At 49.0% G+C, this 22,425-nt stretch overlaps 1 protein-coding gene across 1 annotated transcript in view; it reads right to left on the reverse strand.

The window, feature by feature from the left end:
- CSMD2 (CUB and Sushi multiple domains 2) overlaps nucleotides 1–22,425 on the reverse strand; it is a 316,793-nt gene that overhangs the window by 245,595 nt on the left and 48,773 nt on the right. Inside the window, exon 3 of the mRNA XM_054170896.1 lies at nucleotides 10,935–11,047. Coding sequence (XP_054026871.1) covers nucleotides 10,935–11,047 — 113 coding nt within the window. The remainder of the gene's footprint in view (nucleotides 1–10,934; nucleotides 11,048–22,425) is intronic.

Consider the following 22,425-nt stretch of genomic DNA (forward strand, 5'->3'; position numbering starts at 1 on the left):
GCTTCATTTCCTTCCAACTGAGCTGGTCTGGAAACTTTAATGCTGGGGGAGGGGGGAGGAAATTTCAACCCACCACAGTTAGCCTTTAGCTGCTCATTGTCAAATGCTGTCACTGCATCACTGCCTCGCTCCCCAGCAGGGCTCCAGCACTTTGTGCTCAGCTGCAGGTTTATTGCTACTTGGCAGGCAGCAGGGACACTGAAGAGGTAACACCAAGGTTTGGCTCCTACCCTTCCTTCAGGCATGATGTTCACAGTCACAGAATGCATTGGGTTGGAAGGGACCCTCACAGGTTACCTTGTTCAACACCCTTGTAGGGATAGGATAGGATAGGACAGGACAGAATTAACCAGGTTGGAAGATCATCCAGTCCAACCTATCACCCAACACCATCTCATCAACTAAACCATGGCACCAAGTGCCTCATCCAGCCTCTTTTTTAACACCTCCAGTGATGGTGATTCCACCACCTCCCTGGACAGCACATCCCAATGGCCAATCTCCCTTTCTGGGAAGAATTTCTTCCTACCATCCAGCCTAAACCTCCCCTGGCACAGCTTGAGACTGTGCCCACTTGTTCTGGTGCTGGTTGCCTGAGAGAAGAGACCAATCCCCACCTCCAGGGAATGAGAAGGAATGGATTGAAGCTGGAGGAGAGCAGATTGAGACTGAAGACGAGGAAGAAATTCTTTCCAGTGAGGGTGGTGAGACACTAGAACAGGTTGCCCAGGGAGGTTGTGGATGTGCCCTCCCTGGAGGTGTTCCAGGCCAGGCTGGATGAGGCCTTGAGCAACCTGGGCTGGTGGGAGGTGTCCCTGCCCATGGCAGAAGGGTTAGAACTGGATGAGCTTTAAGTTCCTTTCCAATCCAAAGCACTCTATGAATTCCTGCATCTCCAGCTAGATCAGGATGCTCAGGGCCCCGTCAAGTCTGACCTTGTTCATTATGATCAATCCTGCTTTCTTTGACTCCCCATATATTAGTACAGATTGGGAGAGCTCAGACATCAGCATATCAGCATTGTAGATGTCTCTGCAACCATCAGCCATTTGGAAACAGCAAACTGACTCAAAAGAAGTCAACTCACCCCCAAACCTGCTCAGATATGGACACTAAGACACAAAGAAGCGCTTGAGGCCAGTACAGCCAATTTCAGCTCTCAGCTCCTCGGCTCACTCCAAGTGACTGCAGCAAACTGAACTAATAAAACCATCTTTGGTCCATAGGATTAGATGAGAGCTGCTGGGTCATCTGCTGCTGCCCTCTGCTATTTCATGGCTTCTCCATATGGTTGGCCTGGAGACAAGACAGGGGCAATTGCTCTTTACAGCACTCCATCTAATTGACAATGATCAGGACTGAAACTCTTCAGGAAGGGTTTTTAGGTTCTGCAGTTGCTCAATACAACAGATGGGAAGTCTTCTAACATGCAGATTAATTACAACTCTGGACAAATTAACTACAACAAGAATAATCTGTTCTGAGCACCAAGAAAAAAAAAAAAACCTCTTCATGTTGATATTTTTATCAGCAACTCAGCACCACTAATCCCATCAGCACACTTTCAGGCTGGTAACAGTGTTTGGTGCTGGAAGTTCAGGCTGCTGCTCCTGGAGAGGAGCAGAGAAGTGGAGCTGGGCTTCCCTGTTTGCAAACAAACAAGAGACAGCTGAGAGATGCTGAAAGGAAAAACCCAACCAGGCATCTCTGCTGGGAATGAGTTTGAAACAGTAATGAACATCTCCAAGTGGTGGTGTTAAAGCCTCTTGGAGGCACAGGGGCACTTGGAACCCCTTGTGTCAGTGCTGGCACGGTCACAGAGCCACCATTTGATGGCTTCCCCATGCTGTTCCTCTCCAGAGCTTTATCATGACAAACAGTGAGGGCTGCAGACTTTAATTAAAACTTTCACTCTTGATCACAGCTCTCCAATCATGAACAGTAATTGGGTGGATTCAGCATGGAGCTCTGAGCATTTGTGCAGTCAGGAATCATTTCAGCAGCTTACAGCCACCGTTGAAGGAGAAGGTCTAATGCTGCTCCAGCCCACAAAAAGCTGAGCCCTCTTCCCTTGAAGCTCAGGGGGCACTGCACAACAGGAAATGTTGTCTGCATGGGAAGACAACATCAGCATGTCAGACTCCTCTTATATTTGGTACTTCACTGCCACCCAAATTTGGTACAGGTGCTCTGTTCACGAGCACCAAGCCATTCAGATGGTGTGCCTGAAGCTGCACAAAGCACCTGCAGAAGCAAACCAGCTCTGACTGCAGCTACCTTCCTCATCCTGGTGTGTCCAGCAGGTCTAGGGAAGTTCCCCTCCCTCTCTACTCTGCCCTGATGAGACCACAACTCGAACACTGTGCCCAGTTCTGGGCTCCCCAGTTCAAGAGAGACAGAGATCTGCTTGAAAGAGCTCAACAGAGAGCTACAAGGATGCCTGGGGGAGTGGAACATCTCTGCTATGAAGGAGGACTGAGAGACCTGGGGCTGTTTAGTCTGGAGAAGGCTGAGAGGGGATCTTATCAATGTCTATAAATATCTGAGGGGTGGTAGGCAAGATGAAGAGGCCAGGCTCTTTTTTGGTGGTGCCCAGTGATCGGACAAGGAGCAAGAGGTACGAACTGGAACCCAGGAGGTTCCACCTCAAGATCAGGAGAAACTTTGGTTTGAGGGTGCTGGAGCCCTGCAGCAGGCTGCCCAGAGAGGTTGTGGAGTCTCCTGCTCTGGAGATTTTCAAAACCCACTTGGGTGTGTTCCTGTGTGACCTGCCCTGGGTGATCCTGCTCTGGCAGGGGGAGTTGGACTGGATGACCTCTGGAGCTCCCTTCCAACACCTAACATTCTCTGACTGGTCAAAAAGGGACAGGAACCAGCTTTCAATTGTATTTTGTAACTCCATGAGCACAGCTCCACAAACCAACCCTCTAAAGAATGAGATATTTGTGCTTGGGAAAGAGGAGGGCATTTATTATGAAGGCAAACAGCACTATTTACTTGGGGCTGTTTCCCTCCACATTTAAACACTTCTAATTTCTTAAAATAAGCACTGTTCTTCTAGGCATAATTGTTTCTTTTCAATCAGGCACTTAGTGTTTGCAGCTACCAAATTTGTTGCAGCTGTAATCAAGCCCCATGTCTTGGGGAAGGGAAAAAAAAGAACCAACAAACCAACCAACCCAACACACCACAACCATCTTCACCTACTGCTGAATCGTGCTGCATCCCACAGCACTGCTTCTGCAGAGACCCAGAGGGCCTGGTTACCTCCAAGGGTTTCTCACTGAACCTTTCATTTTGGGAAAAAAAAAATAAAATAAAATTTAAAAAGAAGAGGAAGAGGAAGAAGAAGAAGAGAGAATAATGAACATGAACATTCTACAAGAGATCCAGATGTGGCTTCCTAAAATGTGGTGTTTGAACATTGCTGCGTCTCACTTCTTTTCTGCAGCACTTTCCTGCTCGGCACACAAAGGCCATGAATTGGTTTAGGTTGGAAAAGACCTCTAAGATCAAGACCAAGATCAAGACCAACCCAACACCACCCTGGCAAATAAACCATGTTCCCAAGTGCCATGGCCACAGGTTGCTTGACCACCTCCAGGGATGGTGAGTCCACCGCCTCCCTGGGCAGCCTGTTCCAATGCCCAACCAAAGGCATTTTGAACCTGTGCAGCCTTGAAAAGCAGCAAGCCCATGGCAGGGGGGTTGGAACTAGGTGATCCTTGTGGTCCCTTCCAACCCTGACTGATTCTATGATTCTAAGTTTCCTTATGCTCAGAAGCCTCAGTGCTTTACAGTATTGCTCTCTAGTCGTGCATCAGAGAATGGCTTAGGTTGGAAGGGACCTTAGAGATCATCTACTCCAACCCCCCTGCCATGGGCAGGGACACCTCTCCCCTACACTCAGCTGCTCAAGGCCTTATCCAACCTGGCCTGAAACACCTCCAGGGGTGAGGCATCCTCAGCATGTCTGGGCAGCCTATTCCAGAGCCTCACCACCCTCATACTGAAGAACTTCTTCCTAAGTTCCACTTTAACCCTGCTCTCCCTCAGCTTCAAACCCTTCCCCTCTTTGTTCTGCTGCCAGACTCCCTGATGAAAAGTCCCTCTCCAGCCTTCCTGATATGATAAGGAGCAGCTGCAGGTATCTTTCCTTAAACCCCTTTCTATTTTTCATACCTCCAGGACTAACAAGGCAGCCAAGAGGTAATGGTTTACAAATAATGACAATAATGTCACTTCATTGTATGTCTCCATTAGTAAACTCAAAAGCAGCCACCTGCTGTTCATCATGAACAGCCATTAGCCTTATTTGAGGAAATGGGGTGGAATTTATAACAATTTCCCCCTTATTGTACAAGACTGGCCCAATTTGTTTGAAATGTCAACTGGCTGTGCACTCATCAGGTGTGCAGCAGCAGTGCCCCTAATTAATTCCACATTGGAAGTCTTGGCGTGTGCCTCGGCGTTAGCTGCAGACAGCTTTCAGGGGAGGCAGTAAGTGGAAGCATTGGTCACTTCTGGTCATTAAACCTTCAGGAAGATCTCTCACAAGATAACACTTGTCAGGATTCACATCTCAGGGAGAAGCTGGTTGACAGCTGGCTGAACATGAGCCAGCAGTGTGGCAAGGCAGCCAAGAAGGCCAATGGTGTCCTGGCCTGCATCAGGAACAGTGTGGCCAGCAGGAGCAGGGAGGTCATTCTGCCCTGTGCTCAGCACTGGTTAGGCCACACCTTGAGTCCTGTGTCCAGTTCTGGGTTCCTCAATTTAAGAAGGACACTGAGACACTTGAAGGCATCCAGAGACCAGTAATGAGGCTGAGGAGGGGTCTGGAGCACAGCCCTGTGAGGAGAGGCTGAGGCAGCTGGGGTTGCTTAGCCTGGAGAAGAAGAGGCTCAGGGGAGACCTCATTGCCCTCTAAAACTACCTGAAGGGAGGTTGTAGCCATCTGGGGGTTGGTCTCTTCTCCCAGACAACCAGCACCAGAACAAGAGGACACAGTCTCAAGCTGTGCCAGTGGAGGTTTAGGCTGGAGGTGAGGAGAAAGTTCTTCACAGAAAGAGTTGTTAGCCATTGGAATGTGCTGCCCAGGGAGGTGGTGGAGTCACTTTCCTGGAGGTGTTCACAAAAAGGCTTGGATGTGGCACTTGGAGCCATGGTTTAGTCAGTCAGGAGGTGTTGGGTGACAGGTTGGACTTGATGATCTCTGAGGGCTTTTCCAACCTTATTGATTCTATGATAAGTCTAACTTGGATTATTTGCAGCTGCCGAAGCACTCCTGCAGCTGAAGTGAAATGCAAGGCTTCCACCACAGCTGGCTGCATCTTGAGAAGCATCATTTAGGCATCAAAACAACAACAACAAAAAATAGAGGGGGAAGGGAAAATAAAACCATACATCCCATGGGCTGAGGGTGAACAAGGCTAATTGTGAAATCATGTTGAATTCAAGGGAGAGTTTTAGAGGGAAGAGAATAAAAACCACCCAACCCCAATGTCTGGGTGCTAAAAGCAGGCAAACACTTCATTGAAATGTTTTCTAAGTGGTGTGTTCTGCAATTGAGCTGCAGAGGAACTGCTTACATCTGAAAGGATCTCTTAAGTAACAGAAATTACCTTCAGATCAAACTTACTCTATTGAAATGGAAATTAAATTCTCGTTGTCCTTTCCATTCAGCAAGGCAAAGCTGACAATTTCCCCATGCCCAGCCATCCTGCAGGGATTCCTCCTGTTTGTTCTTACAGATCATCCACTTAAGGGCAGTGGTTTGTGCTGACCTGATGGTGTCTCCTCTCTCTCAGACAGAATCATAGAATTGTCAAGGTTGGAAGGGGCCTCAAGGCTCAGCCACTTCCAACCCCCCTGCCGTGGCCAGGGACACCTCACACTGCAGCAGCTTGCTCACAGCCACATCCAGCCTGGCCTTCAAAACCTCCAGGGATGAGGCTTCCACCACCTCCCTGGGCAACCTGTGCCAGTCTCTCACCACCCTCATGGTGAAGAGCTTCTTCTTAACATCCAATCTGAAGGTGCTGCTGAGGGCTTTTCCCATGCTCCCAGTGCCACACGGTAGCTCCTCAGCACTCTGTGCAACTCATGGACACTAATTCATAACAACATCTACAAGGAGCCATCCTGACCTTGTTTTGCAATTGCAGGCTGGGAATCCCAGCTGACATGACCAGCATCAGCTCATGCAGTACTGCCTGTGCCACAGCTGGGAGGAGAAGACAGATTGCTGAAGCTGTGACCTGGTGCCTTGCACTCAGAGGTGCTGGACCCCCAGTAGCATTGGAAGGCCAAAAGCATCCTGGTGAGGATCAGCAGTGATGTGGCCAGCAGGGGCAGGGAAGTGGCAGTCCCCCTGTACTCAGCACTGGAGAGGCCACATCTTGACTCCTGGGGGCAGTTCTGGGCCCCTCACTCCACGAAGGACATTGAGGGGCTGAAGCATGTCCAGAGAAGGGCAACCAAGCTGGGGGAGGGTCTAGAGAACAGGGTTGGTAAGCAGCAGCTGAGAGAACTGAGATTGTTCAGCCTGGAGAAGAGGCTGAGGGGAGATCTCATTGCTCTCTACAACTCCCTGAAAGGAGGCTGCAGTGAGGTGGGGTTGGTCTCTTCTCCCTAGTATGAGAAATTGTGCCAGGGGAGGTTTGGGTTGGAGAAGAGGGAAAATGTCTTCCCTGCAAGAGTGGTCAGGCACTGGAACAGGCTGCCCAGGAGGTGGTGGAGTCCCCATCCCTGGAGGCGTTCAAGCAACCTGTGGCCATGGCACTTCAGGACAGGGTTTAATGGCCATGGTGATCTTGGACTGATGGTTGGATTTGATGATCCTGGAGCTCTTTTCCAACCAAAACACTTGAGGTGGGTGGGCTGAGGAAGGAGAACATCAGCTTCTCTGTCTGCTCCCAGCACTCTCTTCCCACAGCAGAAGGAGGAAGATAATCTTTCTGCTGTTTACTGAGCTTTGAAACAATATTTGGCATCTAGAGAAAAATCACAAGAAACAGCAAGAGATGGGAGGACATGAAGAATCAGACAATGGAAGCAGACAGAAACAAGCTGGCAACACACAGCAAACTGAATGAAGAAAGATGAGGGAGTCAGAAAACAAGGAAAAGAGGATTAAGGAAGATCCAGCAGCCAGGCACAATGCATAGAATGAAGTCAGAAAGCCATGAGCTGCAGAAGTGTCACAGCACAGCAGCCCCAGAGATGCCTGCTCCTCAAATTCCACTGCTACCTCTGCCACCTTGGAAAAAGAGCTTGGAAAAAAGCTCTGCAGGCTTCAGCAGCTGTTCACAGGGTTATAGAATGGAAGGGATCATAGAGATCATTTAGTTCCAACTCCCTGCCATGAACAGGGACACCTTCCACCACACCATGCTGCTCCAAGGCTTCATCCAATCTGGCCTTGAACACCTTCAGGGTGGAGCATCCCCAACCTCCCTGGACAACCTGTTTCAGTGTCTCACCCCTGTTCTTCAAGCACCTCTGACTACTCTTAGTGGAAATGCTATCTGCTAGATTCTACCACTGAAATGTCAAACTGAACTGTGTGTCCTGAAACAACCAGACATGAAGAAACGCAGACAGCTACGAGCAGGGGATGGTTGTGATGTGTTCAAGAAATCCTCTGTAAGAGATCTTATCACACAGGCATCATACTAAAGAGATAAGCAAGGAAGATGTTCGCTCAGATAAAGCCAACCTCGATTTCTGTGGTTGCCAGAGGGTCAGGGTAGAGCAGATGTCAGTGTGAGCACTGTGTTTTTATGTCACTTTGAAGCCTCCAACTACACATGTCCTTCCTGGCCTCCTTAAAAGTTTGAGCTCTTTGGTGCCAGCGTTTAAATTCTGTCTCTTTTGGTGCATTTCCCAACGATTGCTTCAAGGGAGGAGGAGAATAATGAGTCTGCTTTGATGGCAGATCATAAAGGAGCCATTTACTGCAAGGACTCCAATGCATTGTTCTGTCTTTAAACAGGAATTATGGAATCACAAAGCTGTTCACTGAGCTGTAGATTACCAGTCAACTCAAACAGCACTGCAGCAGCAGCATGGCCCTTTGACAAACACCACACTTATCGCCTCCTTCAGTCTTAGTTAACAGCAATAGCCAAACAGCAAGCACAGCAAATGTCTGCTCCTCACTCTCCCTCAGAATGAAGCTTTAATTACCTCCAAGGCTCCAGTTTCCTCTCATTCCCACCAGGGCTCCAGTTTCCACTCCTTCCCACCAGGGCTCCAGTTCCCCTCTCATTCCCACCAGGGCTCCAGGTCCTTCTTTTCCACCAGCACCCCAAGTCCCCCCTTCTTGCCATCAGCACCCCAAGTCCCCCTCTTTGCCACCAGCACTCCAGGTCCCCCCTCTTTGCCACCAGCACCCCAGGTCCCCCCTCTTTGCCACCAGCACCCCAGGTCCCTGAGTGGCTCAGGTTAAATTTGAAGTATACTTAACATTTTTTTTTCCCCCAGCTACCTGCTTTAAAGCCTCCTAATCACTCAAACAAACTGCAGATAATTTGTAATATATGCGAGGAAAGGGCAGCCCTGGCCCAAGCCTTTGTACAAGATTACCTGCTGCATCGAGGCAATAAAAAAGCCATTAAAAAGTGTACAAGTAACTGTGTGTAAATGCCAAAAAAATGAACTCTAAATGTCAAGAAAGTACAAAAACAGCTGCATGTCTCCTATGACACAACTTGGGAGCGATGCACTGCCTTGCCTGCTCCAGAGTGATTGACTCTCATCCTCTGCTCCAGAGTGATTGACTCTCCCCCTCTATTCTACTCTGCTGAGACCCCACCTAGAGCTCTGTGTCCAGTTATGGAGCCTCTGTTACAGGAAGGATCTGGAGGTGCTAGAAGGTGTCCAGATAAGGGCCATGAGGATGAGCAGAGGGCTGGAGCTGCTCTGCTATGAGGACAGACTGAGGGAGTTGGGGTTCTTCAGTCTGGAGAAGAGAAGGCTCTGAGGAGACCTAATTGTGGCCTTCCAGGATCTGCAGGGGGCTCCAAGAAAGCTGGGGAGGGACTTTTGAGGGTGTCAGGGAGTGATAGGACTGGGGGGGATGGAAGAAAGATAGAAATAGGTAGATTCAGATTGGATGTTAGGAAGGTGGTAGAAGCCTCATCCCTGGAGGTGTTTGCAGCCAGGCTGGATGTGGCTGTGAGCAAGCTGCTGTGGTGTGAGGTGTCCCTGCCCATGGCAGCGGGGTTGGAACTGGCTGAGCCTTGAGGTCCCTTCCAACCCTGACAATTCTATGGTTCTGTGACTCATGTTCTAGCAGAGACTCTGCAAACAGGCAATGAGATTTGTCCTTCCTCACCACACTGCTGTCCTCACCTGCCCCAAGAGCCACCACTCAGCACCAATATCCTCAGCCAGCACTTTACCCTGTGAGAGGAAACAGAGAATAGTCTCCAACCAGAATGAATTTCACCATCATTGCCTGGCCAGGCTGAGCAGCCTTTAGCTTCAGGACTAGGAAAAAGGTTTTAGTGGCACTGCTGCCTCAGGGCAAAACAAAGGTTTTAATCAGAAATTAGAAGGTATTTAAACAGAACTCCCCTGAACCTGAAAAACTGTCAGGTGCAGAAAGTGTTGAGAGAGGAGGACATCATCTAAATGAAGGCATCTGTTTGACTTAATGCTTTGGGTAATTGGCCAGTTGGACTCATTATCAAGTGATCATTAAGGCTGAGCTTCTGAGGACTTCAAAGAAAAACATTTATGGGGATATGAAGAACATTCAGGGTTCAATAATCAACATAAAGGTAACTCAGATATTAATACAATTCACCTGTCCTTTACCCAGGAGCACCACATCACTTCACAACCAAGATCTGCCTTCTACTACAACCAGTTCATAGATTTATAGAATCATAGAATGGTTTGGGTTGGAAGGGACCTCAAAGATCATCCAATTCCAACCCCTCTGCCATGGGCAGGGACACCTCCCACCAGCTGGGCTGCTCAAGGCCTCATCCAGCCTGGGCTTCAACACCTTCAGGGAGAGGGCATCCACAACCTCCCTGGGAACCTGTTCCAGTGTCTCCCCACCCTCACTGCAAAGATTTTTTTCCTAATCTCCAGTCTCAATCTGCCCTCCTCAAGCTCCCATCCATTCTGCCCAAGACTTTCTGCAGCTCCCAAGCCTTCACATACAATCCTTTACCTCCACAGTCACCAAACACTGATTTATGACAAGAAGCACAGCAGTTCAGTTTAAATACTTGGAGAGAAAGGTGCAGAGAAGATAACAAATGAGCAAAGAGAATGTACAGGTAGAAAGCCCTGACACAAGCATTCCATGCACTGCTCTGCAGTCCCCACTCCCAGCCATAAATCCCAGGGGCTGCATGAGCACTGGGTTTGCTGTAACCTTGCAGAGTCCACTGGCAAGTCCCACCTCACTTTTCCTGCTCAGTCACTCAAGCTTTGCTGTTAGACTAAGCCTTTAAAGATATTTGGAGCACAGATACCAAGAAGGAAAACTGCAGAACACTTGGAAGGAATCAGCAATTTAAATCCTGAAAAACATGGATCAAGTGATACAAGAACCAGAGCCTCCTCTCTTGGATTAGGTGTCTGCACATGGATGCATCACAAAATGCATAGAGTTGGAAAGGACCTCTAAAAGTCACCCAGTCCAACCCCCCCTGCAGTAAGCAGGGACATCCCTGAGCAACCTGATCTCTCTGAGCAACCTGCTGTAGTGTGAGGAGTCCCTGCCCATGGCAGGGGGGTTGGAACTGGCTGAGCCTTGAGCTCCCTTCCAACCCTAACAATTCTATGATCCCCAACTAGATCAGGTTGCTCAAGAGTCCCATCAAGCCTGCTATAAACTCTGCACCTTAGTTTCTCATCCTGGCACAAGCTGGATGGAGCTGCAACTCAGGACAATCCCAGCTGGGCAGCCTTACCTTCATAGCTTGCCTGGAAGCCTTGAGCGCTGACGGCGTAGTCGCTGACAAGCCACAGGGACAGCACAGCCCCGGTGCTGACAACAGGAGCAGGCAGCTGGAAACCTGTTAACCTGGAAGAAATCAAGAGCAAGGTTACTACACTCACCAGCTCTGCCTCTGCCCTGCCAGCAAACCTCAGTGGGGCAGCTGCCACATCCCAACCTGAATCATACATTCATAGAATTGTCTGGGTTGGAAGAGACTTCCAGGATCAGAGGCAAACCATCAGCCCAACGCCACCGTGGCCATTAAACCATGGCCCCAGGTGCCATGGCCACAGGTTTCTTGAGCACCTCCAGGGATGGGGACTCCATCACCTCCCTGGGAAGCCTGTTCCAATCCCTGACCACTCTTGCAGCAAAGACATTTTTCCTACTTTCCAACCTAATCCTCCCCTAGCACGATTTCCTCTTGTTCCATCACCTGATCCTAGGGAGAAGAGACCAACCCCCATCTCACTTCCAGCCTCCTTTCAGGGAGTTTCAGTAGAGAGCAGTGAGATCTCCCCTCAGTCTCCTCTTCTCCATAAAATCAGGGATCTTCTAGGCTAAGGAAAACAGTCTGGTGCAGCTTGGATCAAGTGCTGGGCAAACCATCCTGGGCTTTTAGCACCTTCAGGAGGTTTACCAGAAGAGCTGCTCAAGTAGTTCTCCACTGACCATGTTTTAAACCAGGCTCTCTGCTTCACACCTTGTTCACTAACAACATCTGCTCTGCAGCACTCTTCTAAGCCCAGCTCTGTGATCTCAAAGCAGTCACTGAGCCCTTCAGAGTAACCTTCCCCATCCAAGAAATGGGAGAAAAATTTAGGGTGAGGCCTAAGTATTACTCAGGATTGGTTAGAAAATGCTTTGAGAACCTTAAAAATAGACTCCTAGAATCAACAAGGTTGGAAAAGACCTCAGAGATCATCAAGTCCAACCTATTACCTAATACCTAACACCTCCTGACAACTAAACCATGGCTCCAAGTGCCACATCCAAGCCTTTTTTGAGCACCTCTAGGGATGGGGACTCCACCACCTCCCTGGGCAGCACATTCCAATGGCCAATCTCTCTTTCTATGAAGAACTTTCTCCTCACCTCCAGCCTAAACTTCCCCTGGCACAGCTTGAGACTGTGTCCTCTTGTTCTGGTGCTCTTGCCTGGGAGAAGAGACCAACCCCCACCTGGCTACAATCTTCCTTCAGGGAGTTGTAGAGAGCAAGAAGGTCTCCCCTGATTCTCCTCTTCTCCAGGCTAAACACCCCCAGCTCCCTCAGCCTCTGAAGCACTGTACAAGCTACATTATATTGATGAGAAACTGAAATAGAACAGGCCAAAAGCTGATGTTACAACTTAAAGCCCATCAAGGTGGTTGTCCTCAGAGTTTCTTCTGTAGTTTTACAGCAGATAAGGTTTGAAGTTTCCAGGAATCCTCCCTAACCATACCACGACCTGATAACTGCCCTGAAACCAACCAGCCTGGTACAAAACCACCAGCAGGAACGGAAGGAACTCAGGCAGCCCACATGGTATCATTCCAGATCAGGACTATTCAAAGCTGGATCACAGGGACACAAGCAGGAGAAGATTAACAGGCTGTGGTAAGAAAGGTTTAAAGCTGCTTACATACACAGTAAGAGATTTATCCCACATCTCTTTATACAGCTGCTGGTCTCTTATAGAGAGGGCAAAAGATCACTTGTGATACCAAGCACTCCGGCCCCTTAAGAAATACCTGCAATAGAGATTTGATTGAGGGTTTCCTCTCCTTCTATTACATGGAATGGGGGGAAATATATAAATAAAGCACCTAAAGAACAAAATCAGATCTTTACTTTTGGAGCCATCATCTTCTCTCTGACCACAGGGTCAGGTACAAGCAGGCTGCAATTTCCAGCCCAAGCAATGTCATAGATTCATAGAACGGTTTGGGTTGCAAGGGACCTTAAACATCATCCAGTCTCAACCCCCCTGCCATGGGCAGGGACACCTCCCACTAGCCCAGATTGCTCAAGGCCTCATCCAGCCTGGCCTTCAACACCTCCAGGGAGGAGACATCCACAACCTCCCTGGGCAGCCTGTTCCAGTGTCTCCCCACCCTCCCTGTAAAGAATTTCTTCCTACTCTCCACTCTCAATCTGCCCTCTTCCAGCTCAAAGCCATCACCCCTCACCCTATCACTACAAGCCCTTGTTCAAAGCCCCTCCTCAGCTTCCTTGTAACCCCCTTCAATTACTGGAATTTCTCCTTAAAGTTTCCCAAACCCCCCTGGCAACCTGCAGAGACAATGAGTGAACTTCTCTACTCCTCTCTAATTTGGTAAACTGAAATATTCTTTCAAGCAGATTGAAGTCTGATTAATGAAAGCTGACAGGCTCTGCCTGAGAACCTGATTAAAGCAAAATTTCCAGTTATTGGTAAAGTTCAGGCAGCTGCCAGCCAGTGATGGCAGTCAAGTTTTAATGTCAGCAAAGCAGTACTTACTGCTCTCAGCATAAAATACATTCTCTGTGCTAGCTGGAAGAAAGATTGCTCCTGTTTATTAAAAAAGAGAAGAGAAGAGAGAAGGTTCCAGGATTTGCAAGGGCTCAGGATAGTTCTACTGTGCAGAGCAGAGTGCCATCACTTCTATTCATTTATTTTGCAGTTCAATTAAAATGGTTTATTGAAGCATTCATGCACTCAGACAAATCCAGGAAGTCACAGACTTAGAGAATCACAGAATGCTTTGGGTTGGAAGGCACCAGAGATCATCTCCTCCAACCTCCCCACTATGGGCAGGGACACCTCTCAACTGGACTCAGCTGCTCAAGGCTTCATCCAGCCTGGCCTCGAGCCCCCCCAGGGAGGAGGCAGCCACAGCCTCCCTGGGCAGCCTGTTTCAGAATCGCTCCACCCTCATACTGAAGAACTTCTTCCTCACATCCAGTCTAAACCTACTTTCCCTCCCCCTTGTCCTGTCTTTAGACAGCCTCGGGAAAAGTCCCTCTGCAGCCTTCCTGTAGGATCCCTTCAGGAACTGGAAGGCAGCTCTAAGGTCCCCCTGGAGTCTTCTCTTCTCCAGGCTGAACACCCCCAGCTCCCTCCCCTGCCCACCCCCCACACCTATCCTCATAACAGAGCTGCTCCAGCCCTCCAATTGTTTCAGCAGGCAAAGTCCTCTAAGATCAGAGGCCAACCATGATCCCAACACCACCATGGCCATTAAACCATGTCCCCAAGTGCCATGGCCACACTTTTCTTGCACACCTCCAGGGATGGGGACCCCACCACCTCCCTGGGCAGCCTGTGCCAACGCCTGGTTGCATGGATCAGTTTTAATCAAAACCACACAGGGGACAGCAGAATCCATCCCTCTTCCTTCCTTCCTCTAACCCCCACTTTCCCCTCTCACTGTCTAGGAATTATTTAACAGCACTCTGTGCTTCTGCTGTCCAAAGTAGATCTCTTCTCTCTGAACCAAGCTTTCTGCATCACAGATTCTGTTCACAGTCCGTGTGCTGGGAGGACTCCACGCTGCAGATACTGCTTTTAATTCAGGGCAACATTTACATGTCTGCTCACCTGTAAGCAAGTGCACACATCCCTCAGGAGCCAACAGGAAATAAGTGCTCCCTGAAACAACATTGCCCTTCAGCATGCAGTCATGTTTGCTAGTCAGGGAGCCTCGAAAGAAAAGGATGGGCTGTGCACAAGGGCATGAAATTGTAACTGAGGGGTTTGTACTCAGACTTCCTACAGACTCCACGTTGACTGAGGAGACAATTTTCCTGGGAACCTCCAGGCTTCCTGAACCTCTAGAAATTAATAAACCCAACCACCTCTCCAGGCCCTTAACTCCAGCAGTTCGTTTGTGCCTGTCTCGTGTCCCTAGAGCAAGGAGGAGGAAATGGGCTGCCTGACACCACCCAAGGTGACCAAGTGCTGTCTTCTCCTTCACATCAAACAGCCTCCCTGCCCACAAAAGATGAAAAGTGCCCCCATTAGTGCTGAAACTCAACTTCCTCAGAAGGAAGCAGGAATACTACTTCAAGAAGAAAAATACCTGTATAGAAGCTCCTACCCTCTATGCCACTCATTTCCATATCTTCTCCTGCAGTGAAAGCCTGCACCAGACAAGGGATTAAACTCCTCCTGTTCCTCGCTGGAATCAGCTGCAGTCAAAATAAGTTATTCCTCCTCTTAAGCCTTCAAAGAATGCACACAATGGAATTTTCTTCCCTTCTTCCAACGTCCTCATCTTCTCCAAGCAAGAGCCCTGGCAAATAGCCTCTTGAGATAATCATTTAAACAAGGCTCATGCTCCAACCACTCCTCTTCCAAAGGCCCAGAAAGAGCCAAGCTTGGCAGGACACCTTGCCTTGTTTGACCTGGCTGATAAACTGTCCTCAGGATTTCCTCCCTAAATCTGCAGGCCAGGCAAGTTTCAAGCATGGAGATCAACAGCATGGCAGAGGGAACAGGAAATCATTTCCCCACGGCCTCATGCAGGAGGCAGTAATTCTGACACCGCTGCGATTTAGGCTGGCAATAAAAATCATATCTGTGGAGCCTAATGAGAAAGCAAAGCAGCAAACTCTGCCTCTTGCTTTGGTTTTTTTTATTAAGGGCTACAACAGGAAGGTGAGGCTGGTAATAACAGCACAAATAATCATCTTCCATTTCTTCTGTACCTCTGGCCAAAGGGATTACTGAGTGATTATCCCCTTAAGTTGCTTGGAGCCAGCACTGATTGTGTGAGATTTCCAATGTGTTTTTCATTGGCTTAATTCTGCTCCTGCTGTGAAGGACCAAACTAAACCAGTGCCAGAAATACTACTTCATAAGCTTGCCCTTGCTTTGCAGGACAACAGGAAAAAAAAATAATCAATAGACCAAAACAAATCAACACAGAAATCTCCCCCTCTCTATTTGTAGCCCACTTCATCCTCTGCCTCAGGATTGCCACCGACACCGCAAGTATTTCTTGTGTCTGGCAGAGCAGCAGCAGAGCAGCAGCAGAGCAGCAGCAGAGCAGCAGCAGAGCAGCAGCAGAGCAGCAGCAGAGCAGCAGCAGAGCAGCAGCAGCAGAGCAGCAGCAGCAGAGCAGCAGCAGCAGAGCAGCAGCAGCAGAGCAGCAGCAGCAGAGCAGCAGCAGCAGCAGAGCAGCAGCAGCAGAGCAGCAGCAGCAGAGCAGCAGCAGCAGAGCAGCAGCAGCAGAGCAGCAGCAGCAGAGCAGCAGCAGCAGAGCAGCAGTAGCAGAGCAGCAGCAGGACCTGCTCCACAGAACAGCTTTGCTGGAGCAGAGTCAGTGAAAATGAGCTGCTGGTTGTAACCATCTCCTCTTCACAGCCTCCCCGTGGTGCCATGAGCACCAATGGCCCCCAGCACACCAGCAGCTGCTGAAGCTGGGAACCTGAACCATACATTGGGGCCTGGTGTGTTGCTCTCCACTCTTGCTTCTGGAGTCTATCCATCTTGCTTCTGGGATACATCACATTCTGCCCTAATGGCTTCAAGGCCTTCCCCTGTGGAAAATTGTCCTATCCACCCATGAATAGGATAGGATAGGATAGGATAGGATAGGATAGGATAGGATAGGATAGGATAGGATAGGATAGGATAGGATAGGATAGGATAGGATAGGATAGGATAGGATAGAATAGGATAGACCAGACCAGACCAGACAAGGTTGGAAAAGACCTTCAAGATCATTGAGTCCAACCTATCACCCAACTCTGTCTAATGAACTAGACTATGGCACCATGAAGAGAGTTGAGCAGCAGGCAGAGACCAACTGACTGCTCTGCTCAGCAGGTTCAAGCCATAATGGATCACCACTTCTGCTCTACAAGAAGAACTACTGGAGAGAGTCCAGTGCAGGGCCACTGAGATGATGAGGGATCTGGAACATCTCTTGTATGAGGAAAGGCTGAGGGTGCTGGGGTTGCTTAGCCTGGAGAAGAAGAGGTTGAGATGGGATCTTAGCAATGCTTACAAAGGGGTGGGTGTCAGGAAGATGGAGCCAGACTCTTCTCAGTGGTCCCCAGTGACAGGATAAGAGTTTATGGACGTGAGAAGTTCCATCTAAACATGAGGAGGAACTTCTTTACTGTGAGGGTGGCAGAGCACTAGAACAGGCTACCCAGAGAGGTGGAGAAGTCTCCTTCTCTGGAGACATTCAAAACCTGCCTGGTTCTGTCCCTGTGAGACCTGCCCTGGGTGATGCTGCTTTGGCACAGGGGTTGGATCTCCAGAGCTCTCCTTCCAACCCCTAGCATTCTGTGAACAGTCAGCCAGGACAGTCCACATCTCAGAGGCTCTGCAAGAGCTCTCACCTCCATCTGTTGCACACTGCACTGCTCCACTGTACCAAGTAGGACTGTAGCAGACCCGGGCTGTGACGCAGGCTCCCATTTTGGAGTGCAGGTGCCATAATTAAAACAGAGCACATTATTTTTCTGGTAGGATGCCCACCATCAGCTCAGGCTGCAATCAAAATAGTTATTGCAGCTGGCAATCCAACAGCCTTTAAAGCATAAATGCTGGAGAAGTGTCTCAGAACATCTAATGAAAACGCACTGGATTGCATCGTTTAACCCAGCATTAAATTACACTGCACCATACTTCAGGGATTGATTTTCCTCCCCCACCCCTGCATGTAATTTAAAGGGACCTATTAAAGAAAATTTCCCATCAAATGAACCACCCTCTTCACTGCATTCACTGCAAATGAACCACCCTCTTCACTGCATCCACTGCAAATGACATGGTTCCCTAAGTGCCAGCCTGACACCCCTGCACCTTCCCAGGCCACTAGAATCATAGAATCAACAAGGTTGGAAAAGACCCCAAAGGTCATCAAGTCCAACATGTCACCCAAGACCTCATGCCTGCTAGACCATGGCACCAAGCTAAGGAATGTGGAAGGGACTGTGCTGAGAAAAAACAGCTCAGAGGGAGAGCTGCCCTTTGGAGTGGGCTTTGGGAAGTGCCCTGGGAAGAGCAGGGGAGTTCTCTCCCACTGAGCACCCAGCTGACAAGGCAGCAGTCAACCTGAAGTCATCTGAAACTGGATGAAAATACTGGAACAGGCTGCCCAGGGATGTGGTTGTGGCCCTGGAGACATCCAAGATCAGACCTGATGTGGCCCTGAGAAGCCTGAACTCGTTGGAGGTGTCCCTGCTGCCTGCAGGGGGGTTGGACAAGCTGAGCTTTGATGGATGCCTCCAACCCAATGCAATCTGTGACTCTGTGAAAGGAAGCATTCAGGAAGTATTCAACGACTCCATTCTCACCTGGGGCCAACAGAAGGAGCCCAATAACTTCCAGCTGACTTTAAATCAAGTTTTATGTGCCTAGTTCAGCTGGCAGCTGGCTCATGCACATGGAACAGGGGAAACTCCCTGGCTTCAGTGAAAAGCTATCCATGTGCTCAGTGTTTCCTCTGAAAAATGGCTCAGAGATGAGGGACACTAATTAACATTTGCAACTTTCTCCCCCTCGATGAAAAGGATGAGCAAGCAGCATCCTGCAGCTGCTGCAGGGAGAAGACCTTCAGAAATACCTCTGTGTGCATGGCTGAAAGCTACATCTGAGGGGAAGCTGGAAACAGCCACTCTGGTCCCTCACAGGTGTCCTCCTCAAGGCTGTTCCATGGAATTCATGTCACAGAATCATAGAGTGGTTTGAGTTGGAATGGACCTGAAAGATCCACTGCTTAGCCTGGAGAAGAGGAGGCTCAGGGCAGACCTTATTGCTTTCTACAGCTACCTGAAGGGAGGTTGTAGCCAGGTGGGGGTTGGTCTCTTCTCCCAGGCACCCAGCACCAGAACAAGAGGACACAGCCTCAAGCTGCACCAGGGGAGGTTTAGGCTGGATGTTAGGAAGAAGTTCTTCATGGAAAGAGAGATTTGCTATTGGGATGTGCTGCCCAGGGAGGTGGTGGAGTCACCATCCCTGGAGGTGTATAGGAAGAGACTGGATGGGGTGCTTGGTGCCATGGTTTAGTTGATTAGATGGTGTTGGATGATAGCTTGGACTCAAAGGTCTTTTCCAACCTGGTTAATTCTATTTTATTCTATTCTATTCTATTCTATTCTATCATCTACTTCCAACCCCTCTGCCATGGGCAGGGACACCTTCCACTAGCCCAAGCTACTCAACACCTCCAGGGAGGAGTCATCCACAGCTTTTCTGGGCAACCTGCTCCAGTGTTCCACAACTCTCACTGTAAAGAATTCCTTCCTAATCTCCAGTCTCAATCTCCCCTCTTCCAGCTCAAAACCCCTGCCCCTTGTCCTGTCACCACAAGCACTCATCATAAGTCCCTTTCAGCTTGCTTGCAGGCCTCAAGAACACAAGTACAAATGCAAGAGATGAGGGTCTTATCCCATCTCAGAGCTCACTACAGGTAGCAGATGTTTTTTCTTTAAAGACAGTTGCTGGTGGGGGGAGGCTGAAGCAGTCTGTGGGGAGGGGAAATAAAACCCATCTTGTCATTCCTATCAATGCCTCACCTTTAGAAATCAGCTTTCATCCTGATGGAGCTGAATGTCTCCTCCACATCCCTGGCCAAATCCCAAGGCAATCACTGTGTGTTTCAAACACTACTTCACAAAGTAGTAGAGTGAAAAAAAAGAATTGACCTGGAGGTGCCCTGGGCACAAGGACTTCAATCCACGCAGTAACAGCTGAAGCTGACAGGTCTCTGATCCTCACAGATCACAGCCTGCAGGATTCTGTGGGAGTCCTGCCTGCAGGAGGGCTTTCCATGGCACCACTGTGCTGTGCAGCCAGTGCCCTGCTCCAGGGTCACCATGACTCCTCCTCCTCCTCCCAGTCACCCCATATTTCTCTGCCTGGTTTAGCCCCTGTGGCTGCACCATTAGGTGCTGCTGCTTCAGCCTCTTTCACAGGTCTGATCCCTTCCATTTGCAGCAGGTCTTCTCCCCTGTGCTCAGTAAGCGTGGATGAAAGACACACACCTGAGCAGACAGCTCTCTGCCAGCATTTCCCCAGGCTTGTCTAGCTCAGGCCTTTTTTTTCCCCCCCTCTCAGTGGCTTTGTTTGTTTTGGTGGTTTTTTCCTCCCTTCCTTTCTGTGTTTATCACAGAAAGCAGCAATCACAATGAGCTGTTAGCTTTTGGTGGGGTTTTATTTTTTCCCAGCCATATTGACAGATTAGCTGGGACCATAACTCTTCTCATTAATCATCAATAAAGCAGGCAGAGAATAATCTGAGAACACTTCCAGCTCAGGCATGCTGCAGACACTTAAAAGTCAGTTCTGTCTGCAAGGCAGAGCTCGCTGGTGTTACTTAGACAGCTGCCCTTTAAGTCTGATCCCTGGAAGGCTGAAATGATGCTCTGGACTGAATAAAATCTCAGCCATCTTAAAAGGATGCTGTAATGACAGGAGAGGAGGAAAAAAAAAACCCCAACACCCAGTGCACATTTGGATTCACTCAGCTTGTTGGAGTGATTTATGCTCAAACCCAAGCTGCTTTGGTTTTCAAGTCAAGCTGCACTCAGATCCTGGGCAAACACCTTCCAAGGCACGTTGCAGGCAGCAGGAACCCCTTGGATGTTTTCTGTTCATCTCTCACCACACAAGTCCCAACTCCAAGCTCCTCTTGCTGCCAACCCACACCACATGGCCCATTTTATTCCGTGCTACTTTCCAACCATCCCCTTCTGCCCAGCTGGTTGATAATTAAGTTGCTTCTAAAATACTACAGTCCCTTGGCTCTGACAGACAGCACTGTATACTTTGCTTATCAAGACAGTGACAAGCACGAGGGGAAGAGGGGCAAAAGCTTTCTTTGTCCTTCAAAGTCATTTTTGATGGCATGTGCTACACCTACATGATTTTCCAGGGGGTTAATCTGCCACTTTGCAAACAGTTCTTGGTCTAACACCCCCAACACCCAGCCCCACCTGCCAGCAGGGATTAGGAACCAGCAGCATTTTCTTCCCTCCTCCAAGCCAAGAGCGATTCATCAAGCCCCAAGAGTCCTTTGCTTACCTCTGACACTGACAAAGGCTTCATTAACTAACACAGTCTCCAGGGACAGTCCCAGGGCTCATAAATCCCAGCCTGGATGGATTTCTTTGCTCGTTTAAGAGGAGTTTGGGTCAATTCCCACTAGAAAAAGTGTTATTTATAGAGCCTCCAGCCAGCACAGCCATCTCAGCTATGAGGCCTCATGGCTCAAGCCAGGCACAGGTATTCAGCATCAAATCTCAATAAATTTCATTTCCCATACAATGCAATAGAGAGTAGGAAGCCATGGGCTTGGATTTATGATTTGAGCAGCTCCCCTTCCACGCTCATCTTCCCCTGCAGGTTCTCAGGGAGCAGGGAGATGCAAGCAGACAACTGACAAAAGCTTGGCACCTGCATCCTCAGGCCTGTTATTGCAAACCAAGAAAGGAAGGGGGGGGCGGAAAACACCCCAAACAAACAAATAAATCAATTCAGAGAGAAGTTCACCAAATTTTAGTAACCTCTTGGCAAAACTTGAGCTGACATTCTGAGTAAACAAAGACAGCTTTGGATGTGAACCAAGCAAGGCTCAGCAGCATCAGTTCACAGCTTGGCAGTTTGGGGTTATTTTTGGCATCCTTAAAAATCAAAGTAAAAAAGAGCAGAAACCAGGGGGGTGAAGTGCAGCAAATGGGAGAAGTCAAGTTCTGGGAACCCCTTGCGAATCACACAAGGCTTAGTGCTTAGCACAACGAAGTAAGCAGCACCACAGTGGTGCGCTGAGGACGAGACCTAAACCACCTCTAGCTCCCAGTACTGTTGTAGGGGAGATAATCAAGCAAAAACGCTAATTGGGGCTCTGCTGGTGCCTGTGCTTACAGCACACACAGCCCTGCTCCTCCTGTTTTCTCTATTTCATCTCAAGAAGCTAAAGCTCTACAACTGCAGAGTCAAAGCTGACATGCAGAGTGAATCCAGGTCTCCTCTGCCAAGTCTGTGCATCCCTTCTACTCTTCATGCATACCAAATCAGGGGTTGAACCAGACTTGAGTCATCAGTCTGCAGAGAATCTTTACTTCCCCCAAGTGACTATTAAGGGGCAGCATCAGGCAAGCATTGTTCTGGCTCCACAATCCAGGATCAACCATGAGAGCCATCCTGGTGGGTTTCTGCATAGAGCACAACCTCACTTCCCACCACCAGGCAGGTGTGGCCTGTGGTCAGTCCTTGCAATTTATCATAAGGAGAGGGACATTTGACAAGGGCTTGTAGTGATAGTGTGGTAGTTTCAGGCTAGGCCTTTAAGATAGGAGGTGGGGGGGAATGGAATGGAATGGAATGGAATGGAATGGAATGGAATGGAATGGAATGGAATGGAATGGAATGGAATGGAATGGAATGGAATGGAATGGAACCGGACCGGACCAGGTTGGAAGAGACCTTTGAGATCATCAAGTCCAACCTATCACCCAGCACCATCTAATCAACTAAACCATGGC

The sequence above is a fragment of the Dryobates pubescens genome, chromosome 20 (assembly GCF_014839835.1).
Source record: "Dryobates pubescens isolate bDryPub1 chromosome 20, bDryPub1.pri, whole genome shotgun sequence".
NCBI lineage: Eukaryota > Metazoa > Chordata > Aves > Piciformes > Picidae > Dryobates > Dryobates pubescens.